Source organism: Pectinophora gossypiella, chromosome 1, assembly GCF_024362695.1.
Source record: "Pectinophora gossypiella chromosome 1, ilPecGoss1.1, whole genome shotgun sequence".
NCBI classification, from domain to species: domain Eukaryota; kingdom Metazoa; phylum Arthropoda; class Insecta; order Lepidoptera; family Gelechiidae; genus Pectinophora; species Pectinophora gossypiella.
In genome coordinates, this window is record NC_065404.1 from 2,907,543 (window position 1) to 2,928,118 (window position 20,576).

General features: G+C 40.0%; 1 protein-coding gene across 9 annotated transcripts in view; it reads right to left on the reverse strand.

Moving 5' to 3' along the window:
* The window catches only part of LOC126378995 (patronin-like), a 63,746-nt gene that overhangs the window by 10,059 nt on the left and 33,111 nt on the right, over positions 1–20,576 (reverse strand). For 5 of the 9 annotated variants that reach the window (XM_050027824.1, XM_050028108.1, XM_050028023.1 and 2 more), the window contains exons 3-16: positions 16,162–16,377; positions 15,501–15,692; positions 14,154–14,398; positions 13,194–13,285; positions 9,820–9,990; positions 8,531–8,758; positions 7,883–8,224; positions 7,406–7,531; positions 6,713–6,909; positions 5,087–5,143; positions 3,530–3,600; positions 2,689–2,965; positions 1,435–1,785; positions 57–941 (exon numbers count right to left, since the gene is read on the reverse strand). In XM_050027824.1, the coding sequence (XP_049883781.1) occupies positions 57–941; positions 1,435–1,785; positions 2,689–2,965; positions 3,530–3,600; positions 5,087–5,143; positions 6,713–6,909; positions 7,406–7,531; positions 7,883–8,224; positions 8,531–8,758; positions 9,820–9,990; positions 13,194–13,285; positions 14,154–14,398; positions 15,501–15,692; positions 16,162–16,377 (3,450 nt within the window). The remainder of the gene's footprint in view (positions 1–56; positions 942–1,434; positions 1,786–2,688; positions 2,966–3,529; positions 3,601–5,086; positions 5,144–6,712; positions 6,910–7,405; positions 7,532–7,882; positions 8,225–8,530; positions 8,759–9,819; positions 9,991–13,193; positions 13,286–14,153; positions 14,399–15,500; positions 15,693–16,161; positions 16,378–20,576) is intronic. The other 4 variants (XM_050027661.1, XM_050027981.1, XM_050027905.1 and 1 more) reach the window with 4 other exon arrangements.

Genomic DNA, 20,576 nt, shown 5'->3' on the forward strand with positions numbered 1-20,576 from the left:
GATCACAACAGTGGATTATGACAAAACTAAAACGGAATAAAGAATCGCCGACTCACCGGGTCGATATTAACGTCGCCGATGATGATGGCGGCGGGTTCGGCTCCGGGTCGCAGCGTTCGCTCTCTAGGTGGCGTTTCTCTGCGTTCCGAAGAAACGTCATTAGATCTAGCGTGGTCCAACGCCGCCGCCGCGCGGTGCACCACGAAGGGCTCGTCGGCCGGCTGCGGCAGGCGCTCGCTCCACGTGTTCTCCGGGCTGCGCGCCGGGCTCTGGTAGTCCACGGGCGTACGGTCCTTTTTCGGCGACCCTCGCTTCGTCCGTAGCGGCGGCTTCGGTCGTTTGGGCTGCTCGTTGTCGAATGATATATAGAACCCTTTCTCGTTAGCGTCGTTAGCCTCCTCCTGCTCGATTTGCTGGAAGGAGTTTCTGCTGAGCGAGGGTCTGGTGGGCGAAGGGATCCGGTAGGTGCGCGTGCCGGATGAGATGTTGAGACGGTTGATGCCCTGGCGCAGCGCATCGTCCTCGGCGTTGCCGATGAAGGAGATGTTCTGCGGTTCCATGTCCGCGGGCGGCGGCGGCGCGTGCAGCTGCTGCAGGCTCACCGGTTCCGCTCTTCTAGATGCTTCTGGAAGGGAACCTTGTCGTTGCGGGGTCTTGGAGCGGCGTGGGCTGACTGCGAGCGGCGGGGATTGCGAGTATTGGTTGTTTATCACAGTGTAGCTCATGTGGTTGTTGTCGGTGCCGTTCTGGTACCGGTCGTTGTTGTAGTGCACCTGGAAGGGTTGTTCGGGTCGGTCTCGGTCGCGGTCGTGCAGCACGAACCCCTGCGGCGCCCAGCGGTCGGCGGGCGGCTGCGGCGAGGGAGACTTCCACGTGCGCGCCGCCGCCTCGGGCCGCGGCGGCTCCTGCGGCTGGTACTGCTGGTGGTTCTGTTGGTGCAGCTACAACACACACGTAATAAGTAAAAGATTAGTCACAATTTGCTTGTTTGAGGGACTTCTTGTCTAATATTTTTCATCACTTTGAAATCGATCGCTTCGAATCGTATTTTCTTGCATCACAGAACTTTACTATACAAAATAAGTTTAAAAAATTAAAAAGTGGTGAGACAAACCTCAGAGCTTAAACTCGGCGTCACATGACATTTTTTTTTCTAGTATTAATGATAGACATTCTTTAGGTAATAGTGCGGGTAATGTGTAAACTAATAAAAGTGCGTATTGGCGTCGTATATAACAGCGTGTTGCATGATGCATTTTACATGCTTGTGATTTAAAGTGATAAACTCGTATAAAATAAATTTTCATAATTATACTTCAAAATTGTGAAAAATCTAAGGACCTTAAATAATCAACAACCTAAAAACAACGCTAGAAAAATATCCTATTTACACTAAACAAAAGGAGTGATACAACAGAAAGGACTAGAACAGACCTGCCATCCTCGCAACTCAGTGTTCTCTTGAGTCTGTTGTTGTTGTTGGTGCTGTTGCTGTTGTTGAGCGTGCTGCGCCCAGGTGCGGCGCTGTGGCGGCGGTGGGCTGTCGTGGAGGTAAAACTGTTGTCTGTTGTACTCGTCCATATCGCGATACTGCGCTTGATACTGTTGTTCATACATTTGTTGCGGTTGTTGCGGCTGGTAGCTCTGTTGTTGTTGGTAATTCTGTTGCTGGAAGTTCTGTTGCTGTTGTTGATAGAAGTGCTGTTGCGGAATGTGCGGCGTGGACCCGAAGCCGGACGCGAGCGCGGGCCGGGACACATTGTGTTGCGAGCTGAATTGGCTGTGCTGCAAGATTGATGCTCGGTCAGCTTAGTGCGTGCACCACTTTATGTTGTAAGCTAAGCTACCGTGTGATGCAACTTTAAAGATAAATTCGAAATTTGACCCTGTGTTTGATTTATGGATACTGTGTCCCCTAGTGGGACAGGCATATAGAAACTTGGCCTTAATATCTACTTGGATAACTAAAAATTCGTCTGAAATAGACCAAACCGTCTTCTAAGCCGCATCGCACTTTACTTATATTTTAACATTGCAATTATAACAGTTTTATTATGAGTGCAAGAACTCGATAGTTCTATTATTATTATTAATTAAGGATTTCGTTTTATTATGTAAGAATGTAAGAGTTGGCATTTACGTCCACTCGTATTAAATAAAAACAAAACTTATTTTCCTGTTTTAAATTATTCAAGTGTAAAAGTGAACTGTCAAGAAGTAAACGCCAACCGACAAATTGGTCTCTATAGATTTATATTTCATGTTTTAGATGGCTCTAAAGTGTATTGTATGATTTAGCAGACGTGAACTCCTGAGTGCATTGTGATATGCGAAAGGAATACTAAGATTTCATTATGATTAAGCATAACCACATCCACCACCTCATTTGCCTTTGAAGCGTAAGCTACTTACTTTTTGCGTTGTTCTCCAGAGAATGCGAAACTATTTATATGGCTCCTACTGAGTACTTAGATATGCCTCGTTTTTATTCAAAATGTTACCATTAACAGGCTAAGAAATGCAAGATCAGGACAAACACAATCTAAATGTATACGAATCGAAATATACGAATATTCCAGTAGTAGGTACGAAATATTTTGAAAACATTAAAACTATGAACTAATGTTATTTTCGGACGTAAAAGCATTCGGCATACGACACTACTGCATTACATGTAACTTAACTTACCAACTGAGGAATGTTGGGTTGATAGGGTTGTTGCTGTTGGTGCTGGTAAGGCTGTTGTGGCTGTTGCGGCTGGAATTGGTTCTGGAACAGCTGCTTCGCTTGTTGTTGCAGCTGATTTTGTTGTTGTTGTTGTTGCTGTAGCTGGTTCTGCTGCTGTTGTTGCTGCAGCTGATTTTGTTGTTGTTGCAACTGGTTCTGTTGCTGTTGCTGCAGCTGGTTCTGTTGACTAGCCAGCCGCGCGATGTCAGTCTGTATGTCCTGCAGGCTGGAGTTCATTCTGCAATATTAGGTACTGAGTCGCCTTCTTGTGTTTGCACTGGTGTGCAAGTAAGTTACCTCTATGTGTTTTAGAGACCTTAGTTTACCTCTCAACGTCCGTATGCCGCAAAAAAATATTTAATTGAGTAATTTGAAAGCAGAGTGGGCGAATAGGAGAATTAAAATTAAATGAGAAAGTTTCATAGTGATAAGAGGAATGAGGTGTTATGGAACAATATTCAAAACATATTTTATCGTCTTAGGTGGTCATTAAAATCCCTGCAAACTGAGATGTGTTCATATACAGGACTCAAATAATAAGTTACCGTCGGACCTGGTTACTACTTACTGATGTAAGTACGTAGTCGTTACATGAGTCATGTCAGGGGCCATTGGCGGCTCAATATTAACCCTAACATGGTTGATGAATGAGGTTGGTAATCCACCTCACAACCCACTCGATAGAAGAAGAATATGAGTTACTGTGTTCCTAAATAAATTAGCGGCAGTACAGTGAGCAAGGAAAAACTGAACAGAATGGAGATGGTTTATATTTAAGGAAGAAAGTGCAGGCATATCTTACTTGGCGATGGATTGTTGATACTGCTCCAGCGCCACTACGTCCACATTTTGCGCCTGCGCCTCCGCCATGTCCTGTACAAAATACTTTATTGAACACGAATTGTGTAACGTAGAATAATATGCTTACACAGCGTGTTAGGGACATGGCAACGAAAATTTTGAGGGATGATTCAGACTATGATTCTGAGTTAATCATTAATATCAAGTGGAATTTTCCATCGCAAAAGTGAAAATAAAAAAATAAATAAAAAATAATTTTAAAAAACTTAAAAATAATCAGTAATTTTGCAACAGTATTCGTTATAATGTCACTAACACCCTGTAAAGTGTTATTACAAAAGGGTGAATCTCAAAATTTCAAGTTTGGTGGCGAAATTTCATATTATTTTTTCGTGAAAAATTGGGTTCCGACATGAAAAAGATCCAAAAGGATCCTCGGTTCCGACATGAAAAAGGAATTTTTCAATTCCCAATTTTCCAAATTTTTCACGAAAAAATTATATGACAGTTCGCCACCAAACTTGACACATTTTGATATTCACCCAAAACGAAGACTAAAGATAAACTAGGTTTTACATAATAATCCGCGTCTCGAAAAAAATTGACGGATTTTTAATGAAACTAATTGACAAGTAATAATAATTCCATGCAGAATAGTAGATTATATTTTAGACTTCGTTTTGTACATTGATATAATTTAAAGCATGATTAATTAACGACTTTTTGCAAAAACTTCCAAATTATTGTTTTGATAAATATTTATAATATTATTAATGTAAATTGGTGATATTATATTATATTGCGCCATGTTCTTAGCTCATCGTCTATTATTTTAAGATGAAGATTCTCCTTCTAGACTAGTTGACTATTATGAATCCAAAGTTTTTGTAACTAGCCGTTATTCATCATTATTTGAACAGAATAATAAATATATATTTTATTACTTTTTACACATATTTTGTAACAAATATTATGACGATTATGACATGAATTTGAACGTGCAGTTAAATCAATCTCATGCAAACACCTGTCTCCCGCAACTTGTGGATTGTTTTACCGTGACATAATAAAGTAATACAAATGTCCACAACTACATGCACACGAAACAATAATAACAAGGACATTCCCAGTAAATGTAAGAAAATACAAAATCAAAATGCGATTGCATATCAATGAAATAAAATGTGAATTGTTGAGTCTTCAATAGGCTAAGATTCCGAAGCCATAAGAAAAAATTATAAAAGCCATCCCTAACACATCAAAGCAAGGTTTAGCATTCCCACAACGTGACAAAAGAGATTCAGTTTATTTTGACTTTAAATTACAACTCTACTCTTTTGTTGTACTTTTAATTGTAGAAAATGAAAGCAAGAGAACGACTAAAGCACATAATAACGGGTTCTTACCGCGTTTAAATGGGGATATGAGACTCCCGATATTTCGACACTGTCATATCCCCATTTAAACGCGGTAAGAACCCGTTATTATGTGCTTTAATTAAGAGAATGACGTCACGTTCTGGAAAAGACATACGTTGCGCCCCCCTCATTTACATTACCTGATGCGGCGAGTCAGTCTTCAAGTCGTCATCGGCCGGCGTGCGCGCGCCCTTGCCCTGTAACACGACGTGCAACCTCCACCGTAACACGACACGCAACGCGCGTCACATGCGTATTGCATGCCTCACCGGCTTCTAGCTCTTGACAGACGGTCTGATCTGATGCGACTAGTTTTGTAGAACAACGGAATTCATAGTCGCCAGGCGACATTCTTTTTTTTAATTTAATACAGAGATGAGAGTCCTATATAAATAACTAAAATGTATAAAATCGGCAACTGTTGAATGTTAATTTTTTTAATGATCCGTGTATTAGTCAAATTATTTTTGTTTGTTCAATTCATATAATGAAAGAGATAGAGCTAGTTTTCAAAGTGGGAGACTAAATTAAAATTAAGCATTTGTCTGCCGAAATCGGTACCAGTGTTTGTGTTGTGTAAACAAGCTACTTTAAGTATTTTGTATACGTGATTTGCAATCAGATCAGTCCTCTGCAAGAGCCTTGCCTGAATACTCGTGGTTTAATCACAATGTTGACACATGCTATCGAGATAAGGCGATGGGTCTTCTCTGGACAGGGCCAAACACTGTGCTACGTACTAGTGTGTCCAATGTGTTCTGTGAATATGGAACTAATTGGTCGGATAAGGTTTATAATTCAATTTCCTTTTTTAGTGGTAAGTGGTACGCATTGCAAATAACTTGTGGATTTTGGAATAACAACTAAAATATGTATAAAATACAAGAAATGTAAGAAAACTTTGCCTGGCCGTAATCTACAACATAAGATTAGGCGATAAAACTTCGATAAAGCCTAAGCAACGTTTATTGTCTATTCGCTTGTAATGTAAAAGCATAAGGCTGATTTAAAAATTAATAAAATTCTACTTTTTTACAATGTAATACTTTAAAATTCAAAAATTGTATGGACAAAATATTTAATATTCGAATGAAAGCTGTGAAAGCGTGATTCTAAATTTCAAATGTCTGTTGTATTCTGTAAAAATAAGAATCGAAATATAATTTAAAAATAAAACAGTGATGATATTGTAAATAATAAACGGCTAGAACTAAATGAAAAGGATGTAAGTAATTATGTTCAAAAACCGGCCACTCACCAAAGAGGCCAACTGGTATTGCAAATATGTATCCTAATGGAATAGAAAAACATATTTTACTTCCAAACACGTAACATTAGTATGTGCTACCAGACCTTGGGTGTAGTTAAATGTAACAATTATATTGTAAAATTATCCCTAGTACATTCAGTAGAAAACATGTAAATTATATTGATTCCACTCAACCCTTTTAAGAACACACAGATTCAACCATCTATCTCGTTACAACACCATACTTCCATCATTATCTACGTAACTACGACACACCAACGGGCAAGGCGATAGAAAGTGTTTTCATGCTAAGTATAGATACGACTATTAATTTATCATCCCCAATAACTTCATAGATTTGTAATGCCAGTGATTCTGAACAACCCGTTGTCAATTTTTAAAAGCAATCGTTTTGATCGTCTACTTCATACAACTACATGACATAATGGATAGACAAATGATACTAACACTTTCTACGACCTCGCCGACACACCCGCGCCAGTCACACACAACTCACCCTCGTGACAGCTTGTAGGAAGGCCTGTTGTCCGAGCTGCTGTCTCTGTCTGTTGACGGCGAGCTCCATGCGCCGCTTCTCCTGTTCGATGCGCCGTCTCTTTTCCTCCAACTTCAGGCGAATATTGTTGAGCTGCGCCGCCATTGCCTGCCCGCCGCCGGGCGAATTCCCCGCGTCGTCTGACATGTCGTCACCGTCTGTAATATGACAAGATTATCGTAATATCTGATACAATTTTTAGTCCTAATTACATTCACTCGGCAAGGTCGATCAATTGTTTCAAATATATTATAATCCTCTAAGACAACGCCCTGAGCCGTGGTTTGAGCTCGTTGTCTTAAATTTTGTATCGGGTGAGAGCCCGCACTTCTCCCTATGTGTACGGCCAAGTAGTTAATGCCATGTGCGGCAAATCTATAATAAGTCACCTCAAAAAAAAGATAATTACCCCCATCGCCCTTAATATGGACGAACTATTATATTAGGACATAATCCTCGTGTCGATTGTTACAACATGCTCGGAAGATGAACATGTTCCATGCCAGCTCATATTTAGTCACAGTAACATTTAGTAATAGTTATTTTAGTTTAACATAGAAGCAAATTCAAACAGTATCCAGTATTCAGTTTTGTTTTTTTCCTGTTTGTGCAATAAAGTATTTGTTATGTTATGTTGTTATCAATAATACTAACTCGGTTGATTTTCATGCTGCATGAATTGCTGTTGCCACGTGGTAGTGTTCGCTGGAGGGGTGCTGAACGATGTTTTCCGTCTGTCAGGCCGGTCGCTTTCTGACTGATTGAACATCGATTGAATACCTGTTGATCAATCACTATTATCAACCACTTCTCTGTACACTTATTTTACTGTTTACAAGCCTGATCAACCAAACAGTTTTCGCCTCAATTTTTTAACGAGTCCTTCATAAATTATTTTTGAAATAGGTTTTAATATTTCGATGATCAGGCTTTGGTTAAAATTGGGAATATGTGGTCAAGTCAAGCATAATTAACACGAAAAGCGGACTCGCATACAAGGCCAAATGTGTTTTAGTTTGCAAAATATTGAAGCTCTGTGGAAATATTAATAGGAGGATAGGCCACTTTTTGTAAAGTTTTATAAAATAGAATAGGCATATCCACATATTAATACTCCAAGCAAGCACAAACCTTGCTGGTCCCCATTACTCCTAATCCTATTGAGATCGGCGAAACTTGTCTTAGTGGGGTCGCCGTCTGTGGTGTCCCTATCGTTTAGGAAGAAGCCGTCACCCCCTCCCTTATAATTAAAGCCGTAGTTTTGGTTGAGTGTGATGGTGTCGCTGCTGAGCTGCCGCCGGATGGGGAAGTACGGCTGCTCTGTGTCTGTCTGCGGCTGCGAGTGCTGTCGCTCTATTCTTTGGCTCGGTCGCTCGTCCTGGCCGTTCTGGAAGTCTCCGTGGAAGAACTGTATGGAGCCGCGGATGTCTTGCCGCGACGTCCGCAGTGGCGGGTTGTAGCTGTCTAGTGGACCTATCACAAGAATACATTTTTTTATTTTTTAGAATAACAAAGTGGCGTCAACCAGGGCTTGGAGTGACCCACTGGTAGGTCGCGAGCTTAGTCTCGAGTGAGTACATGGAACAAATGAAAGAGAACGCAACCGTCGTGTCTTATAAAGAAGTCAATGAATTAGCCTTTGCTAGATAAGAATGGAGAATGCTACACTGCCAAGAATGTGGTTCTTAAATTGATCATGATGGCCTTATAGTTTCATAGTATAGTAAATGAATTATATAACTATAATTCGCATTGGTTATAATGAAACGTGTTTCTCACCAGCGGGCGCGGAGATCTTCCTAACATTGGCAACTGTGGCGAGCTCCTTCTCGGGGTTGCGGCCGGCGAAGTGCAGGCGGTCCTGCGAGCCGCCGAAGTTCTCCACCGTGAGCTGGCTGTCGTCGGACACGGACGAGCGCCGCGAGCGCCGCCCCGCGAACACCTGCTCGCGGGACTCCGCCCAGTTGGACGGCCGGCCCGCTGCCGTCATGTTGCTGTCCACTGATACTGCAAACGAATTATGCAACGCTACAATTTATACTTGAAATGAAATAAATTTATTCATTCTAGAGTGGTACAAAAGAACCACTGGAGTTGGTGGTGGGTCTTGATACTTGGACAACAAAAAGGTTGCCTGGAAGAGATTGCTACTTAGCAATAAGGCCGCCTATTGTACTAATTCTATTTCTCTTTTGTTTTGTTTTTTGTTTTTTCCTGTTTGTGCAATAAAGTATTTGTTATGTTATGTTAAGAATAGATCTCTTGTTTAAAAAGTAACCCCCTACAGTCGGCACCATATCCTCGTAACGCCGAGATTTCCAGACACAATAGTTAAACAATGGAGTTTGAATTTTCAGTCTTACGACTATATCGTGGATTTTATACAATAAATTTTATACAATATACTATATAATTTGGGTCTGTAATTAAAGTAGTGTCAATTTAATAGGTCACATTTGACAGCTGAGATTATCCATGAAGAGCATATGCAGCTGCATTAAATACCACCCATTGTAGGCCGTAAACCCTCGGGATTCCCTATATCGTCGTCTTATTATAGTGAAAACTTTGTAAACGCATTTTTGAGAAATCATATTCTGGTGTGAAATTTGAGATTGCAAATACCTATACCTCAAATAGCGTGTCTATTGCGAAGTTTTGTTTAAAAAGACCTTTACGAGGTTCCAACTGTAAGTCGACGATATGTATAAAATGATCAACAGCAGGTGTAGCACGCTATGTAAGCGCGACGTGACGCGACTCAAGACAAAATAAGGTACTTACGATTTTTTCAAGAAGTCGCATTCCAAAAGAAATGTCTTATTATTGTATATTGCGTATAGGAAAGCCAAGAAAAAGAAAAAACAGACACCTATTTTCATTAGAAATGAGTAATAGTTTTTAACGTCATTTGTGTGACACGCTTTTCTTATTCATATTCAAGTCGCGAGAAAGTCGATGCGTGAACGGGGAACCTTAACTCGTCTGTCAAATTTGACAACTCGCGCTTTGACATTTACTCGCTCTACTAGTGCTAGGCCCGCAGTTATAATGGAAAAGCCCCTTACCGTTGTCATCGTCCCGCCTGGCGACAGAGGACAGCGTGGGCACGCCCCGGCCGCGATGCACCACGAACTCCTCTCGCTGCGGGGAGCAGCTGCGGCGCTCGGGCGTGGAGCACGCGGAGCGCCCGCCCGCCACGCGCGGCCGCATCGCGCACGCCGACGGCGACCGCGGGACTACAAATGTTCACAACAACTTAGCGTTTTAGCCAACACCTTTCTTATTTACCTGGCTCCACATATGTATAGCTCTGTAGTAAATCCTGACATAGTATTGTATCGTAACAGTAGCGTATCATGGTGCATTTTTCTAGTATGAACTATAGATAGGCTCAAAAAAACTGAATGCCGTCGAAACAATCAGAAGAAAAAGGGATCACGATACGCGTCTGTGTTACAAATACAGTGATTGGGTCAGAAGACAGTGATACATATGTGAACCCAGCTTTATAAACTTACCTGATGACACGGCCTACGTTTACCTACGTATATGAATTATGTTTTTGACTCAAAAGCTACTGTAACGTTCAATAAAATATATTGAAAGTGTAAGAAATTAATAAAAGAGAGAAAAGTATCTTACTAGAAATTCAAATCTGTTGTTATTAGACGATTTTTTGAATTTCGAACGAAATGAGAATTGATTCGTAGAGAGAATATGACTAATAAAAATCTATAGAACAAAAGCTTGGTTACATAAAATAAAAACTACATAATATTTACCGAAACCTACAACATTTATCTAAAAGCGTACTATCAGATCTAACAATTCAAACAATGAATATTTAACTAATGAAGCTCTACTATCTACGGTGCTACAGCATCATCACACTATGGGAGCCCTGAGGACATAACGTCATAGACTCCAAAGTTTATTTAAAAAGTGTAAAACAACGAACCGAAATTGCATGCAAAAGCGTTAAACCAAACCCGAGAAGCTTATCAAGACCAATAACCGTAACTGCATTGGTTAGATAACATAAAGCAAATGTATAACATGAAAATATGCAAACACAGCCGAAAAAGATACACTTACTTCTCGGTCCTATGAAATGATGGAAAACTAAATTCAATTACGCCATAACACACATGCCTAGTGTACACATTCTGAACACACACTATCCATGAACACAAGTCAGAAAGAAACCCACACAAAGAACATGAAACAGAAGGTCAAAAAGGCCACATTGATAGAATAGGCTACTTTGACAACCTAGTCAAATAAGATACTTTTTCGAAACGTCAAAACGAAAGTTTTCTTTGGAGTTTGTATGGAAATACTGTTCTGTGACGTCGTTAACAAACACTGTCAAACGTCGTACTCATTCTTACTTAATGCATAGGTAAATAAAAGCCGAAGAGTAAAATGAGATTGATTTTTGATCATCTTAGACGGGCTTCTATTTCTACGGTCAAATACCCTATTCATCTAAAAAAGTAATTTGACATTTGGGCATAAGCAAGTGCGCCATGTTAACAAACTCAATGCGCTATTGCTTTTTCGATGAACTGCTTCAATGTGGCTTTCTTAGACCCGCAATAACGATACTTGTACAAAAGAATTTGTTCATACATGACGTGACCACAAACAGTGAATGACACACACACACACATCACACAAATAAGGCGATACAGGGACGATGGAAATCTTATACCTGTCTTCTGAGCGGTGATTCACCAGTTACCTTATGTGGTATATCCATATAAAACGATTATAAAACAACAAATTGATCATTGGTATATGACCATGTCTAAATGCACATTCAAGTTGGCATCAAAACTCACAAACAATAAAACACAGTGCATAATATTAAATACCAGTCGCGTCAAATATATTAAACGGAGCAAACTAGAAACATCTTACTTATAAGTTTTATATATTTTTACCTTTATACACTTCGAAACACACTATTAATACAGTGTGTTCTATCACCTACAAATTAAATCTCAGATGGCTGAAGTTTAGTATTTACTATTTAATAATTGGAAGTAGCTACGAATAGAACATATAATATTTTGAAAGACTGAGACAGACATACTGTCCGTGCTCTAATATAAGCAATCACTGGCTGAAACAATGGCTTGATACGTCTTTATACGTTATAGTAGACGCACTGTATCTGCACCAATGGAATTTTGCTGAGACACCGATATCCTTTTACAACCCATTGGGAACGTAGTAAAGATTTCCAAAGTCCGTGTGGCGGGCGCGCGGCGTCGCGGTTACCTGCGAAGGGCTGCGGGTGGTGCGGCGAGGGCGCGGCGCCGGCGCGCAGGTCGGGGATGGGCGCGGGCGGCGGCGGCGGCAGGCCGCGCGTGTGCCGCACGCCGTGCGCGTTGCACTGCGCCGCAGCTGCCAACACCACTCACGCGCTCAGCCACGCCTCACCCTGCCTCACTTACCGCGCCGCCAGAAGGCCGATATGTCTATCTATGTCCACGACATTTCTCACACGCTCGGGATTTTCATAATATATATGGTTTTCGCATCCCGGCCATAAATTACGCGACAGAAGTTTATGAAAACATTTTCGACGCGTTTTTTTCTATAGAACTTTTACGTGTTTTTCTTGACGCCTCAAGTAGAGCGTAAACAAATTTTAATAACTTCATTTCTACGTCAGCCGCACATTTCTCGTTGTAAACAAAATTAAATAAGTTTGGACAATACAAGTGCGGATCCCCAAAACGAGCAAATCACTCGGACTTCCCAACAATTGGCGCTCGACATAACCCGTAATGTTCCAGTAAAGACGATACAAGTTCAAAGCGATTATGAACACTCGAGTACGACACGTAATGTGAGCCTTTCAAACGTGCCATAGAGATAGCAGGATGGAATATCTCAGCTGATTCGTAAGCAGCTTGAGACGTTGACAATAGTATGTGCAATTTCATCAAAGCGAGTGTTTATTAATGTTTCGTATGTCGGCGCAAGACTCTTTGCTAAAGCAAGACAGGGTGACAACATTTGACGGCGTAATCTTTGCAAAGCGATCATTCGGTACCTCAGATTCAAGTCACACTTACCTCACGCACATTCTAATCTTAATAATTAAAAATATCATAAAACGTCAGATAAAAGTGTATTTTACATATTTTATTGTTCAATTATTAAAAATAAATAGCGTAAATAAAATACTGCTTTCGTTAATTTTGTCTAATAGCCCATTAACCCCGCCTACTATTTTATTATTTCATAAACATATTTTTTTAATTTTACAAATTTAAGAAGCGTTATTTGTCCGCCTCCTTTTTCGTTTTAATTATAAATTAGCAGGCTGAATCATTGATATTATGACCACATACTCCCATTAGGTCTAGCATGCAGGGATATTACTCTGGTATGTTAGGGAGGTATACAATTTGGAGGTACTCACCACTTCCTGGGTGTTTCACGGATTTGACCGGGTGTACTTCGAGCATATTGAATAAATCCGCCAACATTGCTATTAAATTCTGTCGCATTGACCTGGAAATTGGTGAAAATATGTATATGTTAATTTGGATATTGTATTAAAATTGTATGACCTAAAACATCTAATTAACGATGTTCTGTTTTACTAACAAAACTAACATCAATTTAGCACAAATACCTATCTACCTAGACAAGATTTGGCAAACTATTCTACTTGTTGTTTACAGCTGTTCAATTTATTACGAAATAACAATTGAATGAACATCTTTTTTGTAGCAAGACACAGTTCAACATTTAACCTTGGATACTGAATCGTAAATCGTAACCATAGAAGTGAAACAATAGTTACGCAACCCAATCATGCGCTCATTTGATCGGGCAGGGCAGCTTTGGAGACAGCTGGTAAAGTTAGGTAAAGTTGTGGTTACTGAAGGGCAGGCTGCATATTTTGCGGCTGTTTTAATGACTACGACATTATTCAACTTTTGGCCTTTACCAGGCCTCGGGTTGAGGCCAATTGTGCATAATTAAAAAACTGAAAGTTTCCATGGCGTGGTTTTGTTTTGATCTACTTGAAAATTACTACATGGGGATATCCTTAGAAAAGTTTTAGTACGATCTACTTAAGTAAACATTTAGATTTAGAAAATATATACATAAGCCGCGAAGGGGGAAGAGAGCACGGACTGTCTCTCTCTCTCGGTCTGGCAGCACACGGAATGAATAAGATCTTTATATAGAGTGCCCGGGGTGTGTTTGTACGGTCATGAGTACTAATATGTATATACTTTGAAACCATCTCACATTAACTTTTTTGACAAATTAAACCGTAAGTCTCATTAAATGTCAAATATGATAGTGCGACTGGGTTCTAAAGTGGGTACATAATATTGCTCGTGACTGTACCCAGTATACAACTCACCCTCGCATATAAGTAACATCTTCAGGCATCATATGGAACACGTTGTGCGGCAGGCAGTTCTGGCAGAAGTCGTGCACCAGCATGAGGTTGTGGAGGCAGTCTTGTATGGAGGCCATGCGGCCGACGCGCACCGAGCTCCGCGGCAGCGCGTCTGGGCAGTAGAACGAGATCAGCGCCGCCAGTGCCGTGCCGTCGCACAGCTCCTGGAGGCTCTTCACCATTGGCACGTGGAGTGACGTGTCTTCCTGGAATGTATACAATACAACTTGGAATCTCGACGGCTCTTAAATCCAATAATAATCTTGACATAAGGGTTATTAATTTGTCTTAAGCGGGAGATGTCGTCAGAGTTTCTTTCAGGCTATCCAAGGTTAGCTGGAAGAAATCCCAATTAGGGATAAGCTCGCCTATGCTTTATGTAACGATAAATCATATGTAAATTTCTTTTATATTTTAAAGCAATAAAGAGTATACAAACAAACGTCAATCTGCAGTTTTCACTAAGACGGTGATACGGCTTACCTATCATGTTGGTCAGAAAGTTCTATGAGGTGGGTACTTAGTTCATCTTGCGCTGGATGTACCTTTGTCTACCCTAATTGGGATATAGTCGTAAGCTTATGTTCACAAGGGTTGTGAGGCTGCTCGTCCATCTCGTAACTCAGACGGAAGAAGTTTAACTATTTATTGACATTTAAGCAAAGCAAACTGAAGGAAGCGTAGGCGAATTCTCGTGAAATTGACAACAAGCTGGTAGAGGAAGTGAAAGATGCAACTAAACACAATGACTTAAACAGCCCTAAAAGACTGACTGTGGTCAAATGCTAAATGCAGATCGAAAGATGTCAATCTATTTCAAGCTTATCTTGAATGGCTCGTTTTGGAATAACAGTCAGTAGTCAATAACAACCTTAGATGGTGCTGACAAAGACTCTTAAGACACATTATCCAACAGTATTGCTATCAAAGCATTATTACCAAGTTCCATACAATTTCTCCGTGAACCAAACTTAACCTCCTGCGGTCCAGATTTCCAGATGCAATAGTTAAACAGTCCGCGCTGTGGATTTTTAGAGGACTTTGGGGTTAAGACCTTACCTTACATTGACAACTTTGGTGATAATCATGTTCTTACATATTATTTAGGTTCCAGCAAAATATTTAGGTGGTGCGAGACCTCAAAGTGGCACCCACCCCTCAGCCCCTTAAAATAAAAAAATGTTGTTTTCGGGCACCCGGTATGAACAATCAAACCCGATGAAGTTAGTTTGCGCCCAGGGTAAACCAGTCTTGGTCGTTTTTTTTTACCCTAGGGCCGCCGCTGTAGATATGTAATATAGACATTACCTCAGCCTTATTCAGCGCGGTGCAGGCGGCGTTGATCCATCCGAGCAGCCCGTCTTCGTGCGGCACGCTGGAGCCGCCCACCACCGGCGCGCCCGTGCCAAACCTCTGCGCGGCGGCCGACACGCGGTCTAACGTCACCACCTCGCGCGCGTAAAGGATCATCAGCGCCTCCATCACGGACATGTGCGCACCCTGCAAGTTTACAAACAACCAATTACCCAATGAAACCAAATCCAATAAACACAGATCATAGAAACAAAAGAGATATGCGTCAGCACTAAATTACACGAGTCCACATTTTGCCTGTTAAATCATGTCGGCGTATGAAGCAGCCGTAACATTTATGAACACCATGACATTTCTGACTAGAAGCCCTAGTTGTGGTTACGCGATTCGAAATAAGCAATGAATGATGTGGAAAACTTTATTATACGATCTTTGCGTCATGATCGTTTTGTGCATATTTCGGTCCTACCGGTTGTGCTGAGGTTACCCATGTGTCTTAAATAGTTTGGCATAAACGTCGAGGAAATGCACAAGTATCCTGTCGTAAATAATTAACGGAGCATGAAAAAGGAAGAGGAAGGATGAATGTGCAGGGTTGTGCCCACTGGAACACTCCGGCCGAGGGAAGATGATGATAACAAAAAGGAAATGTTACCATTTTAAGCGGATTGGTCTGAATAAGCACTGTCTCTGTGAGCGCGCAGTCGGGCGGGTCGGGAACGTGCACGCCCTTCCTCGCCAGCGTCTGCAGGATGTTCCAATGGTTGAGGCTGTGGTAGTTGGGGTCCGAGTACATGTTGGCGAGCGCCAGGCAGTACAGCTCCGCGTTCGCCAGCCCCCCCACTATAGGCGGCTTCAGGTGTTCCTGATCCTGAAACACGGGGAAACATAAGAGTTAGGGTGATAAGTAGAAACGTTTGAGGATAGAGGAGGAATCCGTGATAGCTCTGTTAGGAGAACGCGCGACTTACATCATTGTGTTATGGGACCGAATCCCAGTTCGAGCTCTAAACTACTGAATTCGATTTTGAGTTCGAATTCATGTTTGATATCACGTGGTTTAACATGTTATATTATTATGTTTGTTTCAGAGCCTAATTTAGAAATCGGAAATTTTAGAATTTCATGCCTCCAAGAGACAACTGAAAATCTGCCCCGGAAAGTTCTATATTTTTCTGCTGTAACTTATTTCATGCACTTATTTCAAGTACACATTTTTGTTACTTTCTCGTCATAATAACAAATATGTATGCGTAACAAAATAACCTCTACATTCTGTAACATATCAGCAGTAGGGCGCGGCACACTATCGTCACATTTTATATAAAGAGTTGGTTGGGCTCTGCAAGATCCATTTCAGAATGAACATAAAAAAGACTGCGGTTTCATTAAAACCGAGCATAACAAAGCGCTTCTGTGTAAAGAATAGCTCAAATTACAACTGTAAGATTGTTAGTAATATTATGAGTCAATGATGAAGTTTTTACTTAAAACACAACAATACTACGTACAAAAGCATTAAGCTTTCAGATACTCTACATGCGGCCATTATTCAAGCCGCAGCTCTGGATAAAATGAAAGTTTTCAATGAATAGCCGAAGCCGACAAACATCTACTACGGAGATATTCCGTAGAAGAATCTAGAATCTGGATCAGTGTAAGGTCACGCCCTCTTTATAAGTGGAGCGAAGTGCTTAACGGCTTTAGTGGATGATAGCCTGATAATCTGTGTAATCTGCACGTTATAAGAATTAACGATATTCTATTAGTGGTGGTAGCGGGGATTTTTACGTAACAGAAGTAACTAGTTGATTAATAGAATTAAGACTTGCTAAGTGATTCATCATGATAGGACAACCAGCGGGCTCCTGGCAAACCAGATATGTCGTAGGTGGCTAAAACATTTTCGTATTTAAGTGGGATACATATTAATGTTTATTCCGTATAACTACTACTTGACAACCAAGTCAAATGAGCCACTTTCTACGTAACGTCGAAACAAAAAAACAATCTTTGGAGTGTGTATGGCAAAAGTGTTGTGTCAGGATCGTAGTAAGTGGAATTCCGTGGTATGGTATCTGCCTACCCCAACAGGGAATGTAATGTACAAGTAATCCTACGCTGCCCTAGCCCGCTCTGTCATAAACTTAATATTAAATATCGCCTCTATCCAAATGTTTGGGAGATATTGCTACTTAGCAATATGGCCGCCTATTTTACTGTTCATTTTTCTTTTGATTCTGTATCTTGTTTTTCCTGTGTGTGCAATATAGTTTATTTTTATGTTAAAAGACTGTTGAGGAGAATGTTGTAGGAGAACTTACATTAGATCTTACAGGACTTAGATGGTTCTGATAATGTAACATAGCATTAAGCCTGTATCTCCAAAGGGGTAGGCAGAGTTGTATAGTATATACACCCACCCACTCCTCGCTAGCTATGCTTAAGTCCCTTTAGTATTTTATGGTTCTGGTAAATTAGTATATGTTGTCTGAAAAAGCTTTTATTGTAATAATATTAATATTGACTAGTTTATTGTCGTTCCTAAGATTTTATAAACCTGTATACTTATCAAAAATAAACGAAAATGATGATATGTTAGTCTTGAAACTCCGCAGTATTATTTAATGTATTCAAAAATAAACTTATTAAAATGTAAAGGGTAGCTCCAACTCAATATTACGTCATAGTAGGAGAGCTAACCTTCAGCGGACGCACCCAGACCACGCAAAAATGACGTCACTGGAAAAAATCCAACACGCCATTCGTATTGTCAACATTATTTAACATACCTTATACCCCGTTATACGGTAGATAGATAGAAAAGATACATGTATAACCCGTCTTATACATGTATCTGTCTAAATTGTGGATGTCTTAGAAAAAGGTTTCGACACTCCGAACCGGCGTGAGTGTATGAAACGATTGATGAATGTAGAGGAAGCAAGGATCGATGCAAATGTAACTCCATAGTTTCTGCTAACCCCGGTGGGAAATAGGCGTGATTTAATGTATGTTTTTATCCACGATACGAGTTTAAAACGTAAACAAATAACCGGTTTTGTTTAGCAACTTTATTACGGAATCGGACGGTTTTGAGAGCTAAATGCTAACATGCGGAATAAGCCAATGGTTGTGACCTAGATATTTCATATCTCCGCGCTTCTGTACACCTGCAGAGAAGATTGAGCAAAAGGAAGCTTTTTCACTCAGAAATAAGCTCATGAAACAATTCTCGTTAGATCGGGAGACAGCAAGCAGGCAGAAAATTAAAGAAATTGGAACAGAATTTGAATATACGTGATACATTCAAATGTTGGTGAAGAGGAGGCCATCAATGTTGATGATAATTGGGATCAAATCCAAAACAAATTGGGGATTGACAGCCAATATACTTTCAACTAAGAAACCTCTGTAGTACATAATATTACTTTATCGCTCCGTCCGCGTTTAGTGTAGGCTTTCGTTCTAGATTAATAGCTTCCCTTTAACGTAACTTCCAAACGGTTTTCTCAAAGGTATGTGAATTTATCTTACAAATGTATCCACACTATACAACAAAGTTGCTAGAACTATCGTATTGATTTTACGTTTTACTTCATAACGACTAAGCAGTATCCAGATGTAAAACCAAATTCGATTCCTCTTATTATACCTACGAATTAAAAAGATTATTTATTGGTGCTAATTCCCGTACCCACCCTAATTTTAAGTTATACCTGTCATTTTATTATCCACCGAAAAGGCATAAAATTAATAGAGCTCAAGTCAATTTTAGGCTGTCTCAAAATGTTACATTTGGATAATAATAATACGAGATAATTAAATTAACAGCACACGTCAAAAGGGTTGCATAACAGCGAAATTCCTATTTGATTCGTCCGGGTTATTCTTTAATTTTAGGCAGTAGTTAAGAGACTTTTTGTAATTATTTCTTTTTATTTTGGTGCAATAAAGTGTATTTGTATTGTATTGTATTGTAGTAGTTCCGTCCTATCATGCAGCTTATATTAAGACTCTTTATCTTATATGTAGATTAGAGTTGATCCTCCCACATTACCACAATTTACTGACGTACCCTTGGAAAGACCTGGTTTCGTAATACGATGACGAATGAAAAATAAACTGGACAAAATTCAATATCGTACAGCGATGTACTTTTAAGAGCTGAGTAAAGACATTAGAAGAGAAGTTTGCAGAAACTTTCGGTATTTATATAGCGTTTGAGAGTATCCGAACCCCAACGCCACTGGTTACGAAGCTTATAAGAGTTGTTTTTTTAATGGATTAGCAGATAATGTCCCACTGCTGGGCACAGGCCTTTCCTTAATCAACCGGATGAAACATGACAACATGAAAGCTTGTCCTAAACAAATTCCTGTGTAGGTACCTACTAATTTAAAAATTGTAACGATTAGAGAGCGTTGTTTACCTGCACCGGTCGGGGAAACTGAAATTAATACCTCTTAGGGACACACGTCGCTCTTGGGTACCATAATTATAAAACGTTAGTGTATCATTTTCACCCAAGTTATTATAAAACTCGCTAGACTGGTGGCAACTAGTGTATAATTATATAATTGAATGTATGTCAGTCCATCCCCTAAACGAATTAAAATGTTCCGCGGGCCTTGGCCTGACCGCAGCTATGCGAGCCATGTGAAGTCGGGGACATGCATGAGTAAAATGTTAGAGGAATTGTTCATTTCAGTGTCAATTATTTTTTGTATTCTATAGGTACATAAGATATTGATATGTAGTGTAGTCAGAGTGTTTGTGAATATGCAACTATAATGTATGCAACTATAACTAAATTCCCATTTGAAATGTTTTAAATTAACTAATTATTTCCTAACAACAACAAGCTACAAAATTAAATATACAAATCGTTTTAATCATCAATATTGTTGCGAAGTTACGAGTAGCAAACATTTCGAACATGGCAATTTATAATTAACGTTTTCATAGTCTAGTTAGCAGGAGTCTAACATTCTATACTTTCGAACAAACGACTTTCATGAATCTCCTTGAAACCTTTACAATCGTGAATATTGGTAATTAAACTGTTCC